The following is a 19,067-nucleotide window of genomic DNA, read 5'->3' as shown; positions in this document are numbered from 1 at the left end:
GCTTGTTTTTAATTTATTTTTCCTTTGTAGTGAAAGATGACTTTCTTTAAATATTTTACTAAATTAACCTTCCAGAAACCAAGATAAAAGTAAAACTAATGCAGCTAATTAAGAAAGATGTGCTACCAGAGTCTGAATAAGAATAAGAAAACAACTATTCAACAATATACAGGTCCTACCAAAGGGTCAAGGACTAATGAGAAAGCTTTGGTTTCATAATGGAAAAGGATATCACTCTCGAACTGCCCAATGTAGAACAGGCCATAAACTACAGCATCTTGGAATTTTCTACAAGTCAGTGAAATAGATGCCATGGATTAAAACTGAACATGGGTCTCTGGCCCCTGACTGCCGTGGGTTTCATCCTCATTCATAAATTTCCCTGAACAAAGAAAATCAAGATGAGAAGTCATGACCTGAGTACTGTATTTTTTGACCCAGCATTGTGGAAATGGCCCTACTTGCCTTTGCCTGGTAGCAATGACAATGACTAATCTTCACTGTCAGATTGACTGGGTTTGCAATCACCTAGGAGAGGCATACCTCTCTAGGTATCTGCAAGGTATTTCCATAGATGCTTAAATAAGAAGGAAAGTCCCACCCTGAATGTACACAGAAGTGCCCCATGGGATGATGCCAGCTGAGCAGCATGCATCTCTCACATTCTCTTTGTGACTATGAATACAATATGACCAGCTCTCTCATGTTCCTACAACCAGTACTGTATGAGGGACGGTACCCTCAAACAAAGAGCCAAAATAATCCCTGTTCTTCCTTAAGTTGCTTTTGCCAGGAATTTCACCACAGCCATTAGAAAAGCAAAGAATGCCCAGCCCTTTCAGCGAGCAAGCATGAGCCACTCAACTGCAATCCCAACTGTCTTCACTAGTTCCTTCTCCTCCCAAGGGAAAACGGGGCCAGTTGTTAGATTGCCAACCATATTCCCTCTCTAAGAAGGGATTCTTGTCCTTCTGGAAAGAACGTTGACCAGGATCTACTTTAGATTGGACTTTGCATTCCCTGTCTATTTTGGGATCTATAGTTTCTCCTCATCTTCCTTTACTGTCCTGTTTTTCTTTCTAGCTACTTCCCTTTTCACAGCATATCCTATGGTAATTCTTTGCATATTACTATAATATTTTCAGAAACAAAGGCATCAATGGCCTGACATGGGAATAGACATAGAAGCCAATGTGGTGGTTTAGGCAGTCCTGTGTTTGTTCATTGTTGAGGAAAATCAAGATCGTGATGAAGAAACATCCTCACAATGAAAATCATGTCTGTAGTGTCAGCTGCTCAGACTCCTCACACACTGAAGGTTGGAATCAGGCACGATACCACCTGCACACAATGCTTCCCATATGCAAATAGTTAAGATTTCTAACAGGGCATTTGTGAGGAGGGAGCAGCATAAATGAAATGGACAAATGGCTTAGGAGAGCCCTGCCCTTACCTGTCCATTTCTACAGCAAGGACTCATGGTTTGTAAAGAGCAATATGAAAAGGAGGAGGGTCCACCTTAAATATTTAAATGTATGACCAAGTTTTTGACTTCTTCATTTTATTTGGTTTTCATTTTATTCTCATCAAGGTCTTTAAAGGAATACGAGGTTATGAAAAAGTCCATCTTTCACTACTTAAAATAATTTATTAACACCAGCAAAGAAAACATTTGCAGGTTATTAAAATATTTTTTTATTTTTATTAATAGCCACTTCTTTGTCTAAAATGCACTGTTTGTGTATTTTACATTTTTGTAAGTTACAGTAAAACAAAGATGATAGGCTTTGTGTACATTATACATTTTGTGAGAGAAAAATCTGAGTGTATTAGAGAAAACAATTTTAGAAGTCAACCTTGCTAGAAGAAATTTTTTTTTTATGTAACAAAAGACTTAGAGACACCATGTGTCAAATCATTTCATCTGGATGTTCAATGTAACCAAATTCAAGAACACAAACCAATCTGAATAACCCTCTGGGACTCCTGAGTGGACTTGACCTACATTTCCAGTCTCTGTAAGACACAGAAAAATAGATCCACAGAAGAATTTTGTATTTTTCCAGTTAACCATTCCTTACCCCTGCCCACCAATTTAACAATAACAACAAAAACTTACAAACATCATCAAGTGTTAAATCACTTACCATAAATGCCTGTTGAAATGCAGGGAAATGCCTGTGAATAAACCACAAAAACAACAGTAAATTTTAAAAGAACAGCTTTGCTTAGCATCATCTATCTAGACGTCTATTTTCCTTGATAATGGGATTGCTTCCGTTTATGAAGTTACACTCAGAGCTGTGAGTTCAAGTATTTAGATGAACTCACAAGGCCCAGCTGTTAAAATTTCAGCAATCTCCTAAGACAATTGCTCAGTCATTATTATTAAGAAATTACGAAAGGCTTATGTTGTGATACATGACTGTAATCCCTGACATTCAGAAGGCAGAAATGGCTGGATCTCTGTGAGTTTGAGGCTAGCTACAGTTACATAGTGAGTTCTAGACTAGCTAAGACTACATAGTGAAACCCTGTCCCAAACAAAGAATCAAAATATAATCAATAATGAAATAGATTACACCCAAGCAAAGACAACCTAATGATCAAAACTTATACTTTACAATCACTTTGCCACATTTTCTTATTGTGTTTTTATGGATTCTTTACATCTCTTACATATGTATGATAGAGGCATCACATGGTACTAGCTTCTAAGCAAGCAACTCTTCCTGCCTCTGTGCTCTGACCCTGCATTAGTGGTATGAAATATGGAAATCCCAGGCAACAGTCATCAAATATGCATGGTACAACTGTAATTATGGCCTTGTCACAAGCACACATTTTTGGTAAAATTCACCAAAATGCATTTAGTGAAAATCAAGTAGCTACTTAGATTTTACAAGAATGCTGTATATTTTTGTTCTCATATGCAAATTATACATCAGGAAAATTTATTATAAACTTATAAAGTGCATATAATTTTGTTTGAGGGAAAGTACTAAACACTGACTGACATATAATAGCTCCTGCCGTATTGTGCTGATAAGTAGTAAGGGTTCTCATTTTGAAAATGAAGGTACAAATACAGATGAAGATTTTACTTTAGAAGAAGGTTTCTGGTGGTGGAATGTGAATCAGGTGTGGATATACTTCTGGGTCAATTAATCAAGTCTTTCTAATCTTTGTGATTTTTCAACTATTAAAAGCTTATAACTTAGCCAACTAATTAGAACTAGTAAAGTTGTGAATCTTTAAGGAGAACCCACTAATTCCAGTTTACTAGACTAGCATAATTCCTAATTGCATTCTAAAACTTATCTTTTATGCACAGATAAGTGTGGCTGTCACCCTCATCAAAAAGACTTGTCTTTGCAGTAAACAGAGACTACCACAGAAAACCACCACTGGGCGATGGTGATTCCACCTTTAATCCCAGCACTCTGGAGGCAGAGGCAGGAGGATCTTTGTGAGTTCAAGGCCAGCCTGGTCTACAGAGTGAGTTTCAGTTTTATAAGCTATGCCCAGTGTGACACACAGTCTCCTGCTGCTGCCTGCATATCAAGATGTATAATTCTCAGCACCTTCTTCAGCACTATGTCTGCCTGCAGGCTGCCATGCTTCTTGCCATGACTATAATGAACTAAACCTCTGAAAGTGCAACCCAGCCCCAGTTAAATGCCTTCCTTTATAAGAGTTGCCATGGTCATGTTGTCTCTACACAGCAGTACAAATCTCCCAAAACACTAAGACAGACCCCATGAACAGCAGTAAATGGACAACATCAAATCTACTCAATAGTATTTTTAGAGGTTCCTTGTCTCATAATGCTTTATTAAGCATTTTTATTTGTTTCTTTTTGTTCTTTTTCTTCTTTCCTCCATTTATACATCCTTTGAGTATACATGATGGTTTCTGGTGTTCTGTTTTTACTTTATTTCTTTCTGTGTGAATATGTGTCTTTGCATCTGTATGTGTTTCTTGTACTTTTTCTTTGGCTCTTTTTCTTCTGGTAGTTTGTTTGCTTTGTTCTATTCCTGTTTGTTTTTATTTTATCTTCATTAATTTTATATTATTTTACTAAAATTACTAGCTCTTGTACTCTGTCTTTTCTTCTGTCTCCAACTCAGAGCAGTCAATAAGCTAGACAGGTGTGTTTGGGGGTGGCATGTTTTGAACTTTCAGGGGGAAAGAAAACACAACAACTATTTCCACAAACAGGTACTTTCTACCCCACGCTTCTTCCTTCCACTTCATGATTGGAGCAGCTCACTTAACTGATTCATTTAATTCACTTAAGAGACAGTTTCCTCATGAGCAAAAAGAAACCTTGATCCGAGCCTCCAAAGGTTTGTTGGAATATTAAGAGGAAAAAGGAAGGCAACACTGTCTAACAAGCTACATCCAAATTAATGATGACACCAAGAGTGGACTCAGTAATGTCTAGCAGGTTGTTTCAAAGGATTTACTGGCCTGGAGCAGATTGTCCTTATTGCAGCACTATTGATTGTGGTGGTATTGTGTTCCCCAAAATATTGTGTACTCTAATAAATTTATCTGGGGTCAGAGACCAGACAGCCACTAAATACAAAGGCTAGAAAATGGTGGCACTTACACCTTTAATCCTAGCATTCCAGAGATAGAAATCCCTCTGGATCTCTGTGAGTTCAAGGCCACATTGGAAATAGCCAAGCATGGTGACACACACCTTTAATCCCAGAAAGCCAGCCTTTAATCCCAGGGAGTGGTGGTAGAAAGTAGAAAGACATATAAGGCGTGAGGACCAGAAACTAGAAGTTCTTTGGCTGGTTAAGCATTTGGCCTGGTTAAGCTTCAGGCTTTTGAGCAGTAATTCAGCTGAGACCCATTCCAGATGAGGACTCAGAGGCCTCCAGTCTGAGGAGACAAGACCAGCTGAGGATCCGGCGAGGTGAGATAGCTGTGGCTTGTTCTGTTTCTCTGACCTTCCAGTATTCACCCCAATACCTGGCTCTCAGGTTTGATTTTATTAGTAAGAACTTTTAAGAATCCTGCTACAATTGATGCTTTGGATCACATACTTTTTTTTCCCCTGGAGGTTGGCCTGTGCATGTTTGGAGTGTCCCTGGACACATTTCACTAGATGCCAGGGACACTTCTCTAGTCATGACAGTAAATGCCTAAATTGTTAAATGTTCCTTAAGGGACAGATCACCCCTGTCTGAGGACCACTGATTTCAGAAGACAGCCTTTCATGAGCAGATTTTTCAGGGATCGTCTCAGCTGCAAAACGACATCTCACTCAGAACCTTGACCCTCCTGGGGCAGCCCACACCAGTAACAGATCGATGACTTGTACAAAGGCCTGGCCATCTTGGCTTCCCCAGTGTAATAATGAAGGGGCCTACTTCCATCAGAGCTCCGCATGGGGTCAGCAGGGCCTGGCACTAGGCCTGGTTCCCACTTCATCCTCTCCTGTAGTCTACTGCAGCTTCTTTCCTCTCTCTTCCCAGATGTCAAATCCTGAAGCATTTGTTAACAGACATCTGGCACATTCACTGTGTCTCAGAGTCTGCTTCCTGGGGAATTCATCTGAACTAACTGCCCTCCACTTCACCCTCAAGTCCAGTTACCTGAGTCGTTTCCCCAGATCTAGCAGAAGAAAGAATGTACTGAGCAGATAAGGGCAACCGTTATTTGCCTGAACTCTAGTCCTCTTTTGGAATCAATCATGCAACTGCATAACTGAGTCTGAATGTATGAAATGACTTGTCTGTTTTAACAAGGAAAAATAGCTTCATCAGAAAGTGATATTGTTGCCTAAATGAGAAGGGAAATGGTGATGTAAGAGGGGATGAATTGGATAATATTATTGTGTTAGCTCGGAAGGCAATGATGAAGCAGAGATGGAAATATAATGGCATGCAAAATTTATTTTATAGAAAATAACTTTGAATATAATTCATGTAAACCAAATTTCCACCATTAAACACATTTTATTGAGAGGAATGAGAAAGGAGAAAACAAAAACGGAGGAGAAAGAGAGAGAGAGATCAACAAAGAGATTTTTGTAGCACATATATGGTCCGTGTTCTTTGCCATAATAAATTTACAATGTGGACATCAGAATTGAGAAGCTTAAGATGTCTTTATTTCAAAGTTGCATTTAATATAACTACTTTCCTCAGAACTCTTCTCTCATAGAGAGATGTGAGATTGCATCCAGACCCAGGCCAATTATTTTAGTTTGTTTGAAGTACATTTAACTCAGCAGTCACCCATAGAATTTGAAAAATGACATCAGCAGCCCAATTTGTAAGCCTCTAGAGTCTCCTACCAGCAAACTCGGAGAGCAAAAGGACTCTGTGCTAATGGTGTCTGATCACAGAGCCATCAGAAACCTGATTCACACTCTCCTCCCCATCCCACCCCCAGCTGGTCCCTCATGTTTCCATCCCTACCTGCCTCCAAGTCCACCCACAAAATCAGCCATATAACCTTCGACCTAGAGTCCATCTGGTTTAATACATGGGGAGGTGTTTAGTCTTACTACAACTTGATATGCCATGTTTTCTCAGTATCCATGGTAGGCCTGCCCTTTCCTGAATAGAAATGGAGGAGGAGTGGATGGGGTAGGGTGCAGAGGAGAGGTGGGAATGAGGAACTGAGAGGAGAGAAGGGAGGGGAAACTTTGGTAGGGATACCAAAGAATAAATTAATTTAAAAAAAAAAAAAAAAAAGAAATCTACTTGATGGCATTGGCTTTCAGCTAAGTTTTCCCAAGCCAGAATATGCTTGCTCCTTGGAAGAAAACCAATGAACCACTTGACTTGACAAAGAGAGAGGACTCTTCATTTGTGAAGTTGTAGATTGGACCAACTGGAAACCACTTCCTTAGCCCAGCAGGTTGGTTTCACACACTTACAAAAGCACTAGAATCAGGAAGTCTATGGATTGTGTCTCCCATGCTCAACTGCATTTGGCCCCATTTCTTCTCTTTCTATTTCACTAACTGGATGGCAAGAACAGGAGCCCCCTCGACTCCTCAGTTGACTACGACATGGCTTCTGGTCACTGCCCCAGAACCCTCGTGCCCCTTACTTCATTTTTCTCTCATCCTTATTCATGGCCAAACCATGAACTCTTGGACAGCAGCCTGGCCATTTGATAGGCCTGACCCATTCTCATTTCCAAGGGAAGGTGTCCATTGACTTAAGTAAGTAGCACAGGGCACAGCTTAGCCATGAGGATTAACAAATGGGCAGTTCTAGTATCAGTGACCAGTTGGTATAAATTAACTACAAAGTGTTTCCAACCTTGAAGATCTTTCAGTTTCTGAGCCGACACATGTATTTTATGGTTCATTCAGGTTTGGGTAGATTGCTCATTGTTTGCAGGCAAACAACACTACACGACACACCTTCTGTTTAAATGTTCTTAATTATGTATTACATTACACCGAATTGAGGAAGCTGTCACTTGCAGGAAACATTGTTTTCTTTCTCTATGCACTATCAAGAAAAAAAATGTTCTGTACACTAAAATAAAACATGTTTGCTTATCATTTGGAATTTTACTGAAATTGGTATGTTTAATTTATTTAGATAATTCTCAAAAGCAGATCTCTATAGCAGACATGGTGAACCTTTGGATGTCAACATGGTATTGTCATCTACAAAGTTCATGTTTGAGAATTATGAAACACATGACCCTGGAGCCACATGCTGGGCACACCTGCCAAACATGATTAGAAGGAACAGAAAATGATTATTTCTTAAATGTGTTTTCTATTTAGAGAGCAATACTTCTGAACCATACCTTTACTCTGTCATACATAAGTTTTTCAAACTTCTATTTCTGTACTGTCCAGAATGGTACTTATCTAATACCTAATAAACTCTCTGCTCTAGCTTCTTCGTGGCCTCTACCACTCCTTTTAATGTTTGTAGCTGGTTCCTTTGCTAATGCCACAGTGTCACCAAAGATCTTCAGACAGAAATTAAGGCATATTCATCTCTTCCAATGGCTCCTCATTGATTAGTCAACCAAAAGCCAAGGGTTTACACATGTCTAGTAAATCCACCAGGAATGACAGACAACCAGGTACTCATGTTAACAGACAGAGAAACTTTTTAAACAATGATTATTTATTGTCAAATATCTAAAGTACAGTGCTGAAGAGATAGCTCAAAGGTTAAGAACACTGGCTGCTTTTCCCAAGGTCCTGGGTTCAATTCTCAGCAACCACATGGTGGCTCACAACCATCTGTAATGAGCTCTGATGCCCTCTTCTGGCCTTCAGGCATAAATGCAGGCAGAACTCTGTATACATAATAAATCAATCTTTAAAAATATCTAAAGTATAAGAGGAATGCTATTGAATAAATTAGAATATGAGCAATTGTGTCTTAAGCACAATGAAATCCAGAGGACAATTCTTTGTCCTTAGTTGTGCCATAGTTACCTCATCCAGGATGCAGGGTACTTTGGAATTTCCTTTTGTAGTAACAGGAATGGTGTCAATCCAGCTTGGCATGTGATCCACTAATAGCTTCCACTGAGCCTTTACTATACTCTATAAACATTTTTGGCAAACTCTATTATGTAAGACACTTCCTTCGGAGGTGCCAAACACGTGAGCCTTTCCCTTTAAAATATATTATCTAGGCCGGGTTGTGGTGGTGCACACCTTTAATCCCAGCACTCAGAAGGCAAAGCCAGGTGGATCTCTGTGAGTTCAAGGCCAGCCTGGTCTACCAAGTGAGTTCCAGGAAAGGTGCAAAGCTACACAGAGAAACCCTGTCTCGGAAAAAAAAATATACATATATGAATATATAATATATATATATAATCTATGTGTTAATAAGATCTACATGATCTTCATTGCTGTCCCCAAGTCTTTGTCCTTCCTTCTAGCCATACTTTTTACTATATGATCTCCTTACTTCTTCTGCAATGGATGGAATACTTGTTCTCACCCATCCCTCACCTGCAAATTCATATACTCAAGTCTGGACCCTACTGTGGTGCTGTTTGGGGGTGTACAAGACCATGATGTAGAGTCCTCATGAGTGAAATAAGTCCTCTTGTTAGACACTATGTATATAGCTTTGCCCTCCACTATGTGAAGACACCAGAAAAAAATCAGTGTCTGAAGCTTTTATAACTTAAACTGACTAGCACCCTACCTCATATATCTCAGCCATATAGTATATAATTATTTATTATAGTGTCCTCAAGTGACTAAGAGATTCTATTGGGGTTGTACTCAGGTCTAAATGTTTATGCCAACTCCCAACTCATTAACTGAAATCTCAATACACTATGAAAGAACTTGAATTTCAAACTGGCAGCATTGAGAGGTGATTAGGTCAAGGGGTGAAGCCCTCATAAGTGAGATTAGTGTCCTTCTAAGAAGGAACATGAAAGAGATGATCTCTTTCTGCCCAGTGAAAAAAGTTAAGAAATAAGGCCATGTACAAAGAGAATCTCACCTAGACACCAAGCTACCAACACCTTGATGTTGAACTTCCTAGCCTCCAAAACTGTGACAACTAATGTGTGTTGTTTAAGCCATGTAGCCTATTATATTTGTTATGGTTATATGTCTTAACAAAGCCAGGAGCAATGGGATTTTCCTTATTCCACTAATGATGAAGTCAAGTATGTGACTTGACTTGCCATGTGCTAATAGTGGACATGATATATGAGTTTAAACTTTTTATTCTTGCTCTTGGAGGAAACTCATGGAGAGTATAATGTGTGAAATACATGATTCTTGCTGGCCCAAGATATCTGAGAAACACATCAAAAAGTGTAACAGAATTCACCTTTGGCTATGTGAGTAAAAAAAAAAAAATTCCTCCTGGTGTAAACCATTGAGTTGAGGAGTGGTTTGCCACACAAAACTGTTTTAGCAATGACAATGACAGATATCTGCTCAAACTTTGTGTGATTATAATATTTTGGAAAAAGGGATACTGAGTTCCTATATAAGGTGATTATATGAAGTTCCTTTGGAAAATAAGAGCACTTACTGTGTCACTTACAGTATTATGTTAAGCAAAATGTGGAAAGTGAATAGTTGAGTTGGGGAAACACTAGTGCAGTGATGAGAGATTTAAAGTAGGGACACGAGACTAAGGTCACTCACTACTTAAGAGTCAGGGGCATGTCCACAAAATGTCTCAGTTCCCCATCTTAATAAAGAGTTGAAGTAAATGTCTTAGCAGCTATTCAATTGTATAGTGTCATTTTTTAAAGAAGCATGAGTATTAGAGCTTGTGCTGGGAGGCAGCAGCATGGCCATAATAATGGATAGAACTCCTCTAATTACCGATAGAATGCTGAATACTAAGGCTAGAGCTCTGTGGATGCTATCTAATGTATTTCATGAAAGGACTGTGACAAAGCAGCCATTGTTTCCTGCTTATAAACGTAGAATCAAGATATGACGGACAATGGACAATGTTAACAGGGAAAACAGAGGAGTCTGTTTATTTTCTTGTATGAAAAGTAATTGATTTTATCTTTTCTTATGGCTTTAATATTTCTTAGCTTGGTACCATAAATCTGGCCCAGACCATTATTGGGAGCTCCTGGCCCCAGTGGTTAACCTATTACTATTATTCTGTTAATTGGACTTAGTATCAAACTGCCCTCTAAATTTACATCTCATCACCCACAGATTAGTGGAGCTCTCAGACCTCATCAGAGAAAGTTGTTAACCCAGAAATGGAAACCCACAACTAATTCAAGTGTAGAGAATTTGTGTCAGTGGACTGCTCAGTCACTAATGGGACATCTATATCATGCCCCTCTATCCCAGATTCAGGGACCTTCTAGAAAGAAGAGGTGGAAAGATTGTAAAAGCCAGAGATCATAGGAGACTAGCTAGCAAGAAAGAGTGTTTTCTGGATATGGCAAGACCACTGTTCTCATAAACCCATGGCAGCTGTGGTTGCTTGCACAATACCTGCACAAGATCAAGCCCATCAACATACAAGCATGGAGGCAGGAGGGGATTATGGCACCCACCCCTAACTGGGTAGCTATTAATAATTGGTAGCTTCTGGGTGAGGGAGAGTGTTGCTTTAAGCATGTAATCCTGAAGTGCTGGGGATGCTTGAATGTGTTGCTCTGATTGATTAATAAATAAAACTCTGATTGGCCAGTAGCCAGGCAGGAAGTATAGTGTAGGCAGGATAAGGAAAGGGGAGGATTCTGGGAAGTGGAAGGCTGAGTAAAGAGATGCTGTCAGCTGCCACCATGAGGAGCAGGATGTAAAGTACTGGTAAGCCACAAGCCACGTGGCAAGGTATAGATTTATAGAAATGGGTTAATTTAAGATATAAGAACTAGGCCGGGCGGTGGTGGCGCACGCCTTTAATCCCAGCACTTGGGAGGCAGAGCCAGGCGGATCTCTGTGAGTTCGAGGCCAGCCTGGGCTACCAAGTGAGTTCCAGGAAAGGCGCAAAGCTACACAGAGAAACCCTGTCTCGAAAAAACCAAAAAAAAAGATATAAGAACTAGATAGCAAGAAAAAATTGGGAGGGATAAGGAGGTGGAGGGATAGATCTGGAAAGGAACCAGGAAGAGATAATATTTAAGACCTCAAAGGACTAACACAAATATTATATTAAAGTATTTCTTAATTACACAAATAATTCATGAATATAAGGCTCAAACACGATAGATGTGGGCAGAAAGCAATAGATACTTTGTCAGTCATACCCCTACCTTTTTCTTAATGCACAAGCAATCCTCTGAGGCATTACTACCAATAGGAAATGCTACCCAATTCATTTGTATTCACAAAGTTCTTTTCTTTATTTCATCCAATCACTTCCCACCATACCTTCACTACATTCAGAGGCTCATCAAGGCCAAAATTCTCATTCTGATCCTTCTTTATTGTAGCTTTCCCACAGCCCTTAATAGTCTAGCCACATTCCTTCCTCTGATTTTCAAATTCTCAAAGCATGAACTTGCTTTTGTGCCATTGGCCTTGATGTCTCCTCTACCTAGGACCTTTCCTTTTTGAGATGTCTCCATGGATTACTCCCTTGTTCCTCTTAGATCTATAATCAAATATAGATTTGATTATACAGGCTCTTGCTGCCTTCAGCTAAGTCAGCTAAGGTCTTCTGTGTACCTCCTTAAGCTCCTGCTTCCATGGACTCGATGCTTTTCATTGCCTTCCCAACTTCAATTCCCCATCCCATCCCTGCTCCACACTCACTGCTTAGGATGTAAGATATCATAAAGGCCTCTAGTTCACTTATTATTATATAGGAATTAAAATTCAAAAAATTGATGAATAAATGATTCTCTTGTATGATATACACAAACATAGTCATGTGTATTTTTTATATAATTTATAATATACATAAAGTTTTGTGTTCTTAGATTACAATATTTATATTCTAGGCCTTGAGAAAGATTGAATGTTAGTGTGTGATGAACTAGATTGAATTTATAATGGCTGCATATGTGATTATATCATAGGATTATTCATATTTTCTGTACTGCTGAGCATGAAGTTCTAATTTTCTTCTATGGGAAAATAGAGAATCCAGCAACAAATATCCTTAGTGGTTATTGTGCTGTGGTGAGGGGCTAGTCCTAAAAATAAAATTAACCCACTTAGCCACTAGGTGAAGAGAAAGATCACATTTACAATTTTGAAAACATTGCAAATGTCCTTAAATTTGTTGACTACTCTTAAAAATGTATGCCAACATGATACACATTGCAATCCACAGCTGAATAGTTTGAAGACCACTGTCACTTATCGGAGAGTGTGGATAAGATCACACAGAAACGGCCAGCCCAGTGTTTTGAGTGCACTGGGAGAGCTCATCTAGGCACCATAATTATAAACACTAACTCGGTTTCTTTTTGTTTTCTTCATTATACCTTTGAAATGGTTGTCATAAAGTCATTTATTGCCAGCTGCTTTCATGTTTATAATGATACAACTCCATGCAGTATAAAACAAACTATTATGTAGCCATGAATAGTAGTAGGCCCCTTCCAAACTTTATATTATGCAAGGAGACAGCTGGATTAGTTCCACTGTGAATTTATTAGGATGCAAAATGTTGGAACCAGCCAAGGGAAGAACTTGATTTCTGCTTGAGCTTGCTCATATGACTGGTATAAATGTTTTACTGAAAACTCTGCATATGTGAAAATGGGAACTGGTCTCCATAAACCTGCTGAACCGTAAAGAATGTTCTCTCGGTTCCATAATATTCACTCTGTAAACTCCACATTACAGCAAAGGAAAAGCAACAAGCCCAAACAAACCAAACCCTCCTAGACAGCACCTCGGTTGTGTTCCACGCTAAAAGCCCCTACTAAAACAGAATGTCCTCCAAATGGTGTCTTTCAAATGACCTTGTTCAATTATGGTTCTGTCAGGATCCTCATTTTCCTCGTGATTAAGTACATGTATCAGGCAAATTTGATAACTCTGGACCCCAGGGGTAAAGTGTGGCTGGGAATGCCCTTTGGTAAAGCTGGTGCAGCGGCCAGGGGAAATTGAGATAAGAGTCAATCATTTTAGATCCCCTGAGAAGTAAATTATCCACTTGAGGCTGAAAGGCCATAGCTCTCAGCTACTGTCATCCCTAACTGTGCCTTCAGAGAACAATTTCCTGATTGAAGAAGAGGTACATGACCAGAAAAGCCCCATGCACACAAAAATGAAAGAGTCAAGAGTCCTGGATGCAAGAACACAGGCCTTTGTGCAGGAGTTCTTTTTCAAGGATCTTAGAATTATACTTAGTATGGCCATAAAAGACACAATCAGTACCTCATTGTTCATGTGTGGCTTATGAACATGTATATGGGTATGTTCTTTCTCCCAAGAGGGCATTTGTGGAGGCTAGAGGTCAAAGTGGGCCTGGGTTTCTCACTGAACCTGGAGTGCATGAATTAAGCTAGACTGGCTAGCCCCCAGGCCTTGCTCAGTTATCCACTGCAAGTCTCACCACCGTGTCCGCAAAGGACATTACAGACACAGTGCCTCCCCACATGGGTTCTGGGATCTGAACTCGGGTCTCCATGCTTGCACACTAGGTGCTATACCAACTGAGTCCCTCTCTGGCTTCATCATCCCCACACCCCCATGCATACATTCCAGGGTTGGCAGAGGACACACCCAGCATACTAGCATCTATTTTCCAGTATGCCTAAGAAGCAAGTTGTCTCCAAATCAAATTTCTTCCCTCCATCTAGAAGCAGCAAGTTAGTAATGATTGGTTGGTAACTCATGGGAGGCCTTGTGTACACACTCCTGTGTAGCCAGATGTTTCTTCAGTTCCACCTGGGCCCGTGGTCTGCAGCCGCTTATAAAATAATCACTCAGAGGCTTAATATTAATCACAAACTGTGTGGCCTATGGCCCATCTTCTTGCTTCTTGCTAGCTAGCTTGTATAACTTAACTCAACTCAAAACTATTAATCTATGTATCTCCATGTATTCTGTAGCTTTACCTTCATCCCATTACATGTTGCTCCTTGGACGGCGGTGGTTCAGCATCTCCCCTTACTCTCTTTTTCCTTTCACTGTCTCTCTTGGATTTTCCCACCTGTCTCCATCTTGCCCTGCCATAGGCCAATGCAGCTTTATTTATTGGCATTGGGAGTAACATATACTCACAGCATACAGAAAGATATCCCACCACACTTCTTTACTCCTTTCTTTATGGAGAGAATGCTGAAGTATCACCTGCCTTGTCCATAGGACACCAGTCATGGCTGGACATCTCTTGGGATTCTTTTTGGATATTTACCATCCTTTTCATGCCCACTCCCCACTCAGGGAACCATTTCTTACTAAATCCCTTTCCTCTCACATCTTTTCAGAATGGTCTACTCCTGGGAAATCAGCCCAAGGCATTTGTTAATGTTATTTACTTCTGTGGCTGACAGTACTTTTACCATGTAATAACCTGGAGGTTATTTTTGGAAGAGATTCTCTTTATTAGTAATTAGTAAGTTGACTTCCAGAAAACAACAACAAAAAAAAAATCAAACTAACCATGGCTGCCAACCTAATATTGCGTATATTTCTCAGAAAAAAAAAAATGGCACTATTATTTGGCTATGGTTTCAGTGTGTCTTCCAAAGTTCATGTGTTAAAATCTTGATGATTATTGTGGCTATGATGAGAGGCTAGGGAAACTTTAAAAGATGGACTCTAATAGAAAACTATTAGGTCACTGGGATTAATAAAATTATTTCACAACCAGGTTCATTCCCATGAGTACTTGCCATTGGAAGAACAACAAACCTGGCCCTTGCATATCTCTAGCTTTCTCTCTTGCCATGTGATATTGGCCTCTGACCTTTGACCCTGATGCTACATTATGTTGTGATGGAACAAAAGGCTCCTCACCAGTACCTGGCAGGTACCATCGCCATATTCTCCAACTTCCAAAATCTGTGAGCTGAAAAAGTCTTTTCTTTGGGAAGTGCTCAGTGTATTTCATTATAGCAATGCTGCATGGAATAATACAGGTGGGATTTGGTCTTTCTCATTAGAAAAACAAAACAAAACAAAAAAGCAAGTAAGACTTAATGGGCATTCCTAATATCATTACCCCAAGAAGAGATGAGCACTCTCCCCGGAGTCCCACAGCAGCTAAGGAGAAAATCTCAGACACATGCACCGATCCTCTGGCTCAAAACCTAAGCACTGGATATTGTAGAATAGAAACACTGAAATCCAAGGAAGAAGGGGAGAAGAAGCCATGCTGAGCAGCATAGGCCTGTGAGAAAGGACTGGTTAGATACAAGAATTCTTTTTTAGTATCACTGAGATGTGGATACCCTTTCAGGTACTATTTACCAGGATATTTTGCTATTTTTGTTGTTGTTGTTGTTGCTGTTTTGATGTGGTTAAGAGACAGAGTCATACTATGCAGTACAGGCTGGCCTCAAACTTGTCATCCTCCTGCCTCGGCATTTTGAGTGATACAATTCAGTCATGCACTGCCACGGCAGTTCTACTAGATTTTTAACCGAACACAAATCACCAAGAGGCCTAAACTGGAGACTATAATCCAGAATGTCTAGAGTGGGAAATTAGATTTCTAACAAGTTCCCAGGGTTACTGCTAGCTCCCAGGGCCCCACTTTGGGAGTCGTGCTCTAATCGGTCCCTCTCCCCCTCACTGCTGCATCATATAATTGCATCTTATACTGTGTCCCGTTAGAGCCAAGCACTCTCCCCTGGGAGGAGCTGAAATCCTTTTCTGTATTACTAATGCCTCACCACGGGAACCACATAATTGGAGAGGAGCAGATTGCCAGTTTGCCAACACATATGTAGATTTTGTGCCTGCAGATTTTTGACACCTCTCTTCTGTCCCTTAAAATGTCAGCACGTTCCCTCCACAAATTGGACAATTCTACTTCAGCCCCTCCGCAATTCCATGGTGTGAACAGGAAAACATTACATAAAGGAGAAGATGGCTTTCTATGTGAATGCAGTCAGTTCTCCAGCCAATTATATGTGCAAACACCTGACTCCACATCATACTGGTGAGGGGCAGGTGAGACTCCTGACAGTTGCTTTGGGCCTAAACTCCAGCATGGCTTGTGAAGAAAGAGGGCTTTAAACAAATGAGTTGTGATTATGCAGCTTGAGTCAATATGTAAAGGTAATAAATTCTTCTTTCCTTAGACACAAAGGAAGACATTAGTCAAGCCTAATGCACACTTTATATTTAACAAGGGAATTAATTAGGGGATAATGACTAAGAAAGAGATGTCTAAAAGACGCACTCTGTAGGAACGCTCATATAAAGGAAAGCTAGAAAGGAAGAAGAAGAGGAAATTGATCGTTATCCTCATATTTTTCAAGTTCAAGAATTGCTACTCAGATCCCTAAACATGGCTGTGCTTTGTGGGCCATCATTTGCTGTAAGAATTTTATCAACTAGAGTCTATTATGAAAATGAGTAAAAAGAACACTATGAGGTACAGCCAGTCTGTAAGAGGGATTTGCCAGCTCAGGATGAAAGCTGTGGGTTTTTCCTACATATTTCCTCATGATCGCTGCATGAATACAGCCAGCATTATCCTAGAACCACATGAAAGGGAGCTTGCAGCTGTCCTTCACTATGTTCAGAGGATCCATGAGAGATCTCACATAGGGAAATAAGCAGGCCCAGTGTGTAAGAAAGAGGTAAGGATAAATTTTCCCACTCCTAGGGAATACACTGAACTGTGTGCCAGATTATAATTCTGAATTTAAATGTGATGAAGTCGTGTGTTATCTTGATGGGTAGCTGAAGGGAAAGGATGGAGGGATAGAGAAATTCCTGATTGACAGGTAAACACTTTTAGCCACCACTAGTTCTGCTAGATGTTTATTCCACTGGAAGTATAATTTAACAAAGAGTAGAATTTAATTTTTAATAGAAATATCACAATTGCATATTAATTAAGGACAAGAAAAGTAAAGCACATCCATAGCAAATTGGAACTCTAGCTCAGGGAAAAGAATTTTTTTTTTTTTTTTTTTTTTTACAGTGGGACTCCTACCCATGGCTCTTCCATTTTCTTCATGTCTCAGTTTCCTCTTTTTTTTTCTGAAATTTGATACATCCTTCAACAAGAAAAATGATGATTTAATTATCAATGGATACTGCTTACTGAGATTGAGGGCATACCCCCGCAGAAGGCTTTTAGTGACAAATAAGTGGCCAAGTATTAAACAAACTGACACAGGTAATTTATTTTCCTACAAACTCCTAAAGGTCCCTATCCTATCAAATGTGTTCTTTTCTAAGCCACCATTGCTTCATGGGATATTTAGTTCACACCAGCTGCAAAAATGCTAGGTGACCTCCTTGGCCACAGTTCATATCACCTTAAATTTAGTTTCAGTGTTCTATTAGAAGTACAGATCCTCAAAGCTTGCAACTACCCCCAACAGTTATTTGTTCTAATTATCCCAAGCACCATCAGGCTCACCATAGGTTTATTTTTCTTCTCCAGGGATGGAGATTTAAAGATAAAGAAAAGAGCATGGTCCAGTGCTCCTCAAACTTCAGTGTATATCCAGACCTGGGCAGTTTGCTAAAGAACGAACTGATTCAGTGAATCTGGGGTGGTGGAGAGTTCATATTCTCTTGAGATGCTAGATGCTGCTTATGTTATCAACTATGGATGTTTACTGTAGCAAGTGACCAGATGACAAAGGCACTTTGAGCTCTTTCTCAATACAGCACTTCATCATTCCAACTAGGGGAAGGCAGGGAAGGGACCATAGTCCCATTTAGAACATTGATATCTGGAATAGAAAATCCTTGAAAGCCTTCCAGAAATTAATGATCGATCAGGAATAAGCCAGGCAATGAAGTCTGTGGTTTTCCACACTGGGGCTTTGTCATGATAAGACCATGTTTGAGCACATACTCCTGTCCTCCTGTGTCTTTCCTGTCATATGACACCGTAACACCATTGGCACTGTTGCCAGTGAGACTTATTTGATTTGTTTTTCTCCATGCCACATCAACATTTTAGACATATAGTCAATGTGTTTCTGCAATTTGCACTGAGATAGTTCCCAGGTAACACCAATGATGCTGCTCCAGGGCTTAAACTGTGAGTGGACGTAGAGTACTCAGCAAAGCAAATTCCTGTGCATGATTGGTCCTTCTACCCCATTAATCTTCATGTCAGTACAGATTCTTATAATGAAAATGACTAAGAATATCCCAAAGGAGATACACCTGCCTCAAAAATCCAGTGATGCTTGCAACTTCAAGTAAGGCTTGATCAAGCTGCTCAACAGTGCTTCTTGTTATTACATTAAGGAGACTCTATAGTGTGGGCCAGTTGTCTGGGAGGAAGCGTGTGTGTGTGTGTGTGTGTGTGTGTGTGTGTGTGTGTGTGTATGTGTGCATGCACATGTAGACATGTAAACGTGTTATCAATGAGAAAATCATATCTTTGGGTACTTTTGTATGTGAGTAAATAGAGAAGCTGAGACGCCTCTTATTGCCAGAATTGCAAGTGGATTTTCTTGGGTTTAGAGAAAGGCTCTATAAATGGTTTCCTGAGAGCCAT

The 19,067-nt window shown here is 39.9% G+C and overlaps 1 protein-coding gene across 1 annotated transcript in view; it reads right to left on the bottom strand.

The window, feature by feature from the left end:
• The window catches only part of Macrod2 (mono-ADP ribosylhydrolase 2), a 1,962,999-nt gene that overhangs the window by 616,432 nt on the left and 1,327,500 nt on the right, over window positions 1-19,067 (bottom strand). Inside the window, exon 7 of the mRNA XM_028884439.2 lies at window positions 2,148-2,178. Coding sequence (XP_028740272.1) covers window positions 2,148-2,178 — 31 coding nt within the window. The remainder of the gene's footprint in view (window positions 1-2,147; window positions 2,179-19,067) is intronic.

Source organism: Peromyscus leucopus, chromosome 4, assembly GCF_004664715.2.
Source record: "Peromyscus leucopus breed LL Stock chromosome 4, UCI_PerLeu_2.1, whole genome shotgun sequence".
Taxonomy (NCBI): Eukaryota; Metazoa; Chordata; class Mammalia; order Rodentia; family Cricetidae; genus Peromyscus; species Peromyscus leucopus.
Note: the sequence above shows the minus strand (reverse complement) of the source record. Positions and strands in the feature narration are given on the sequence as shown.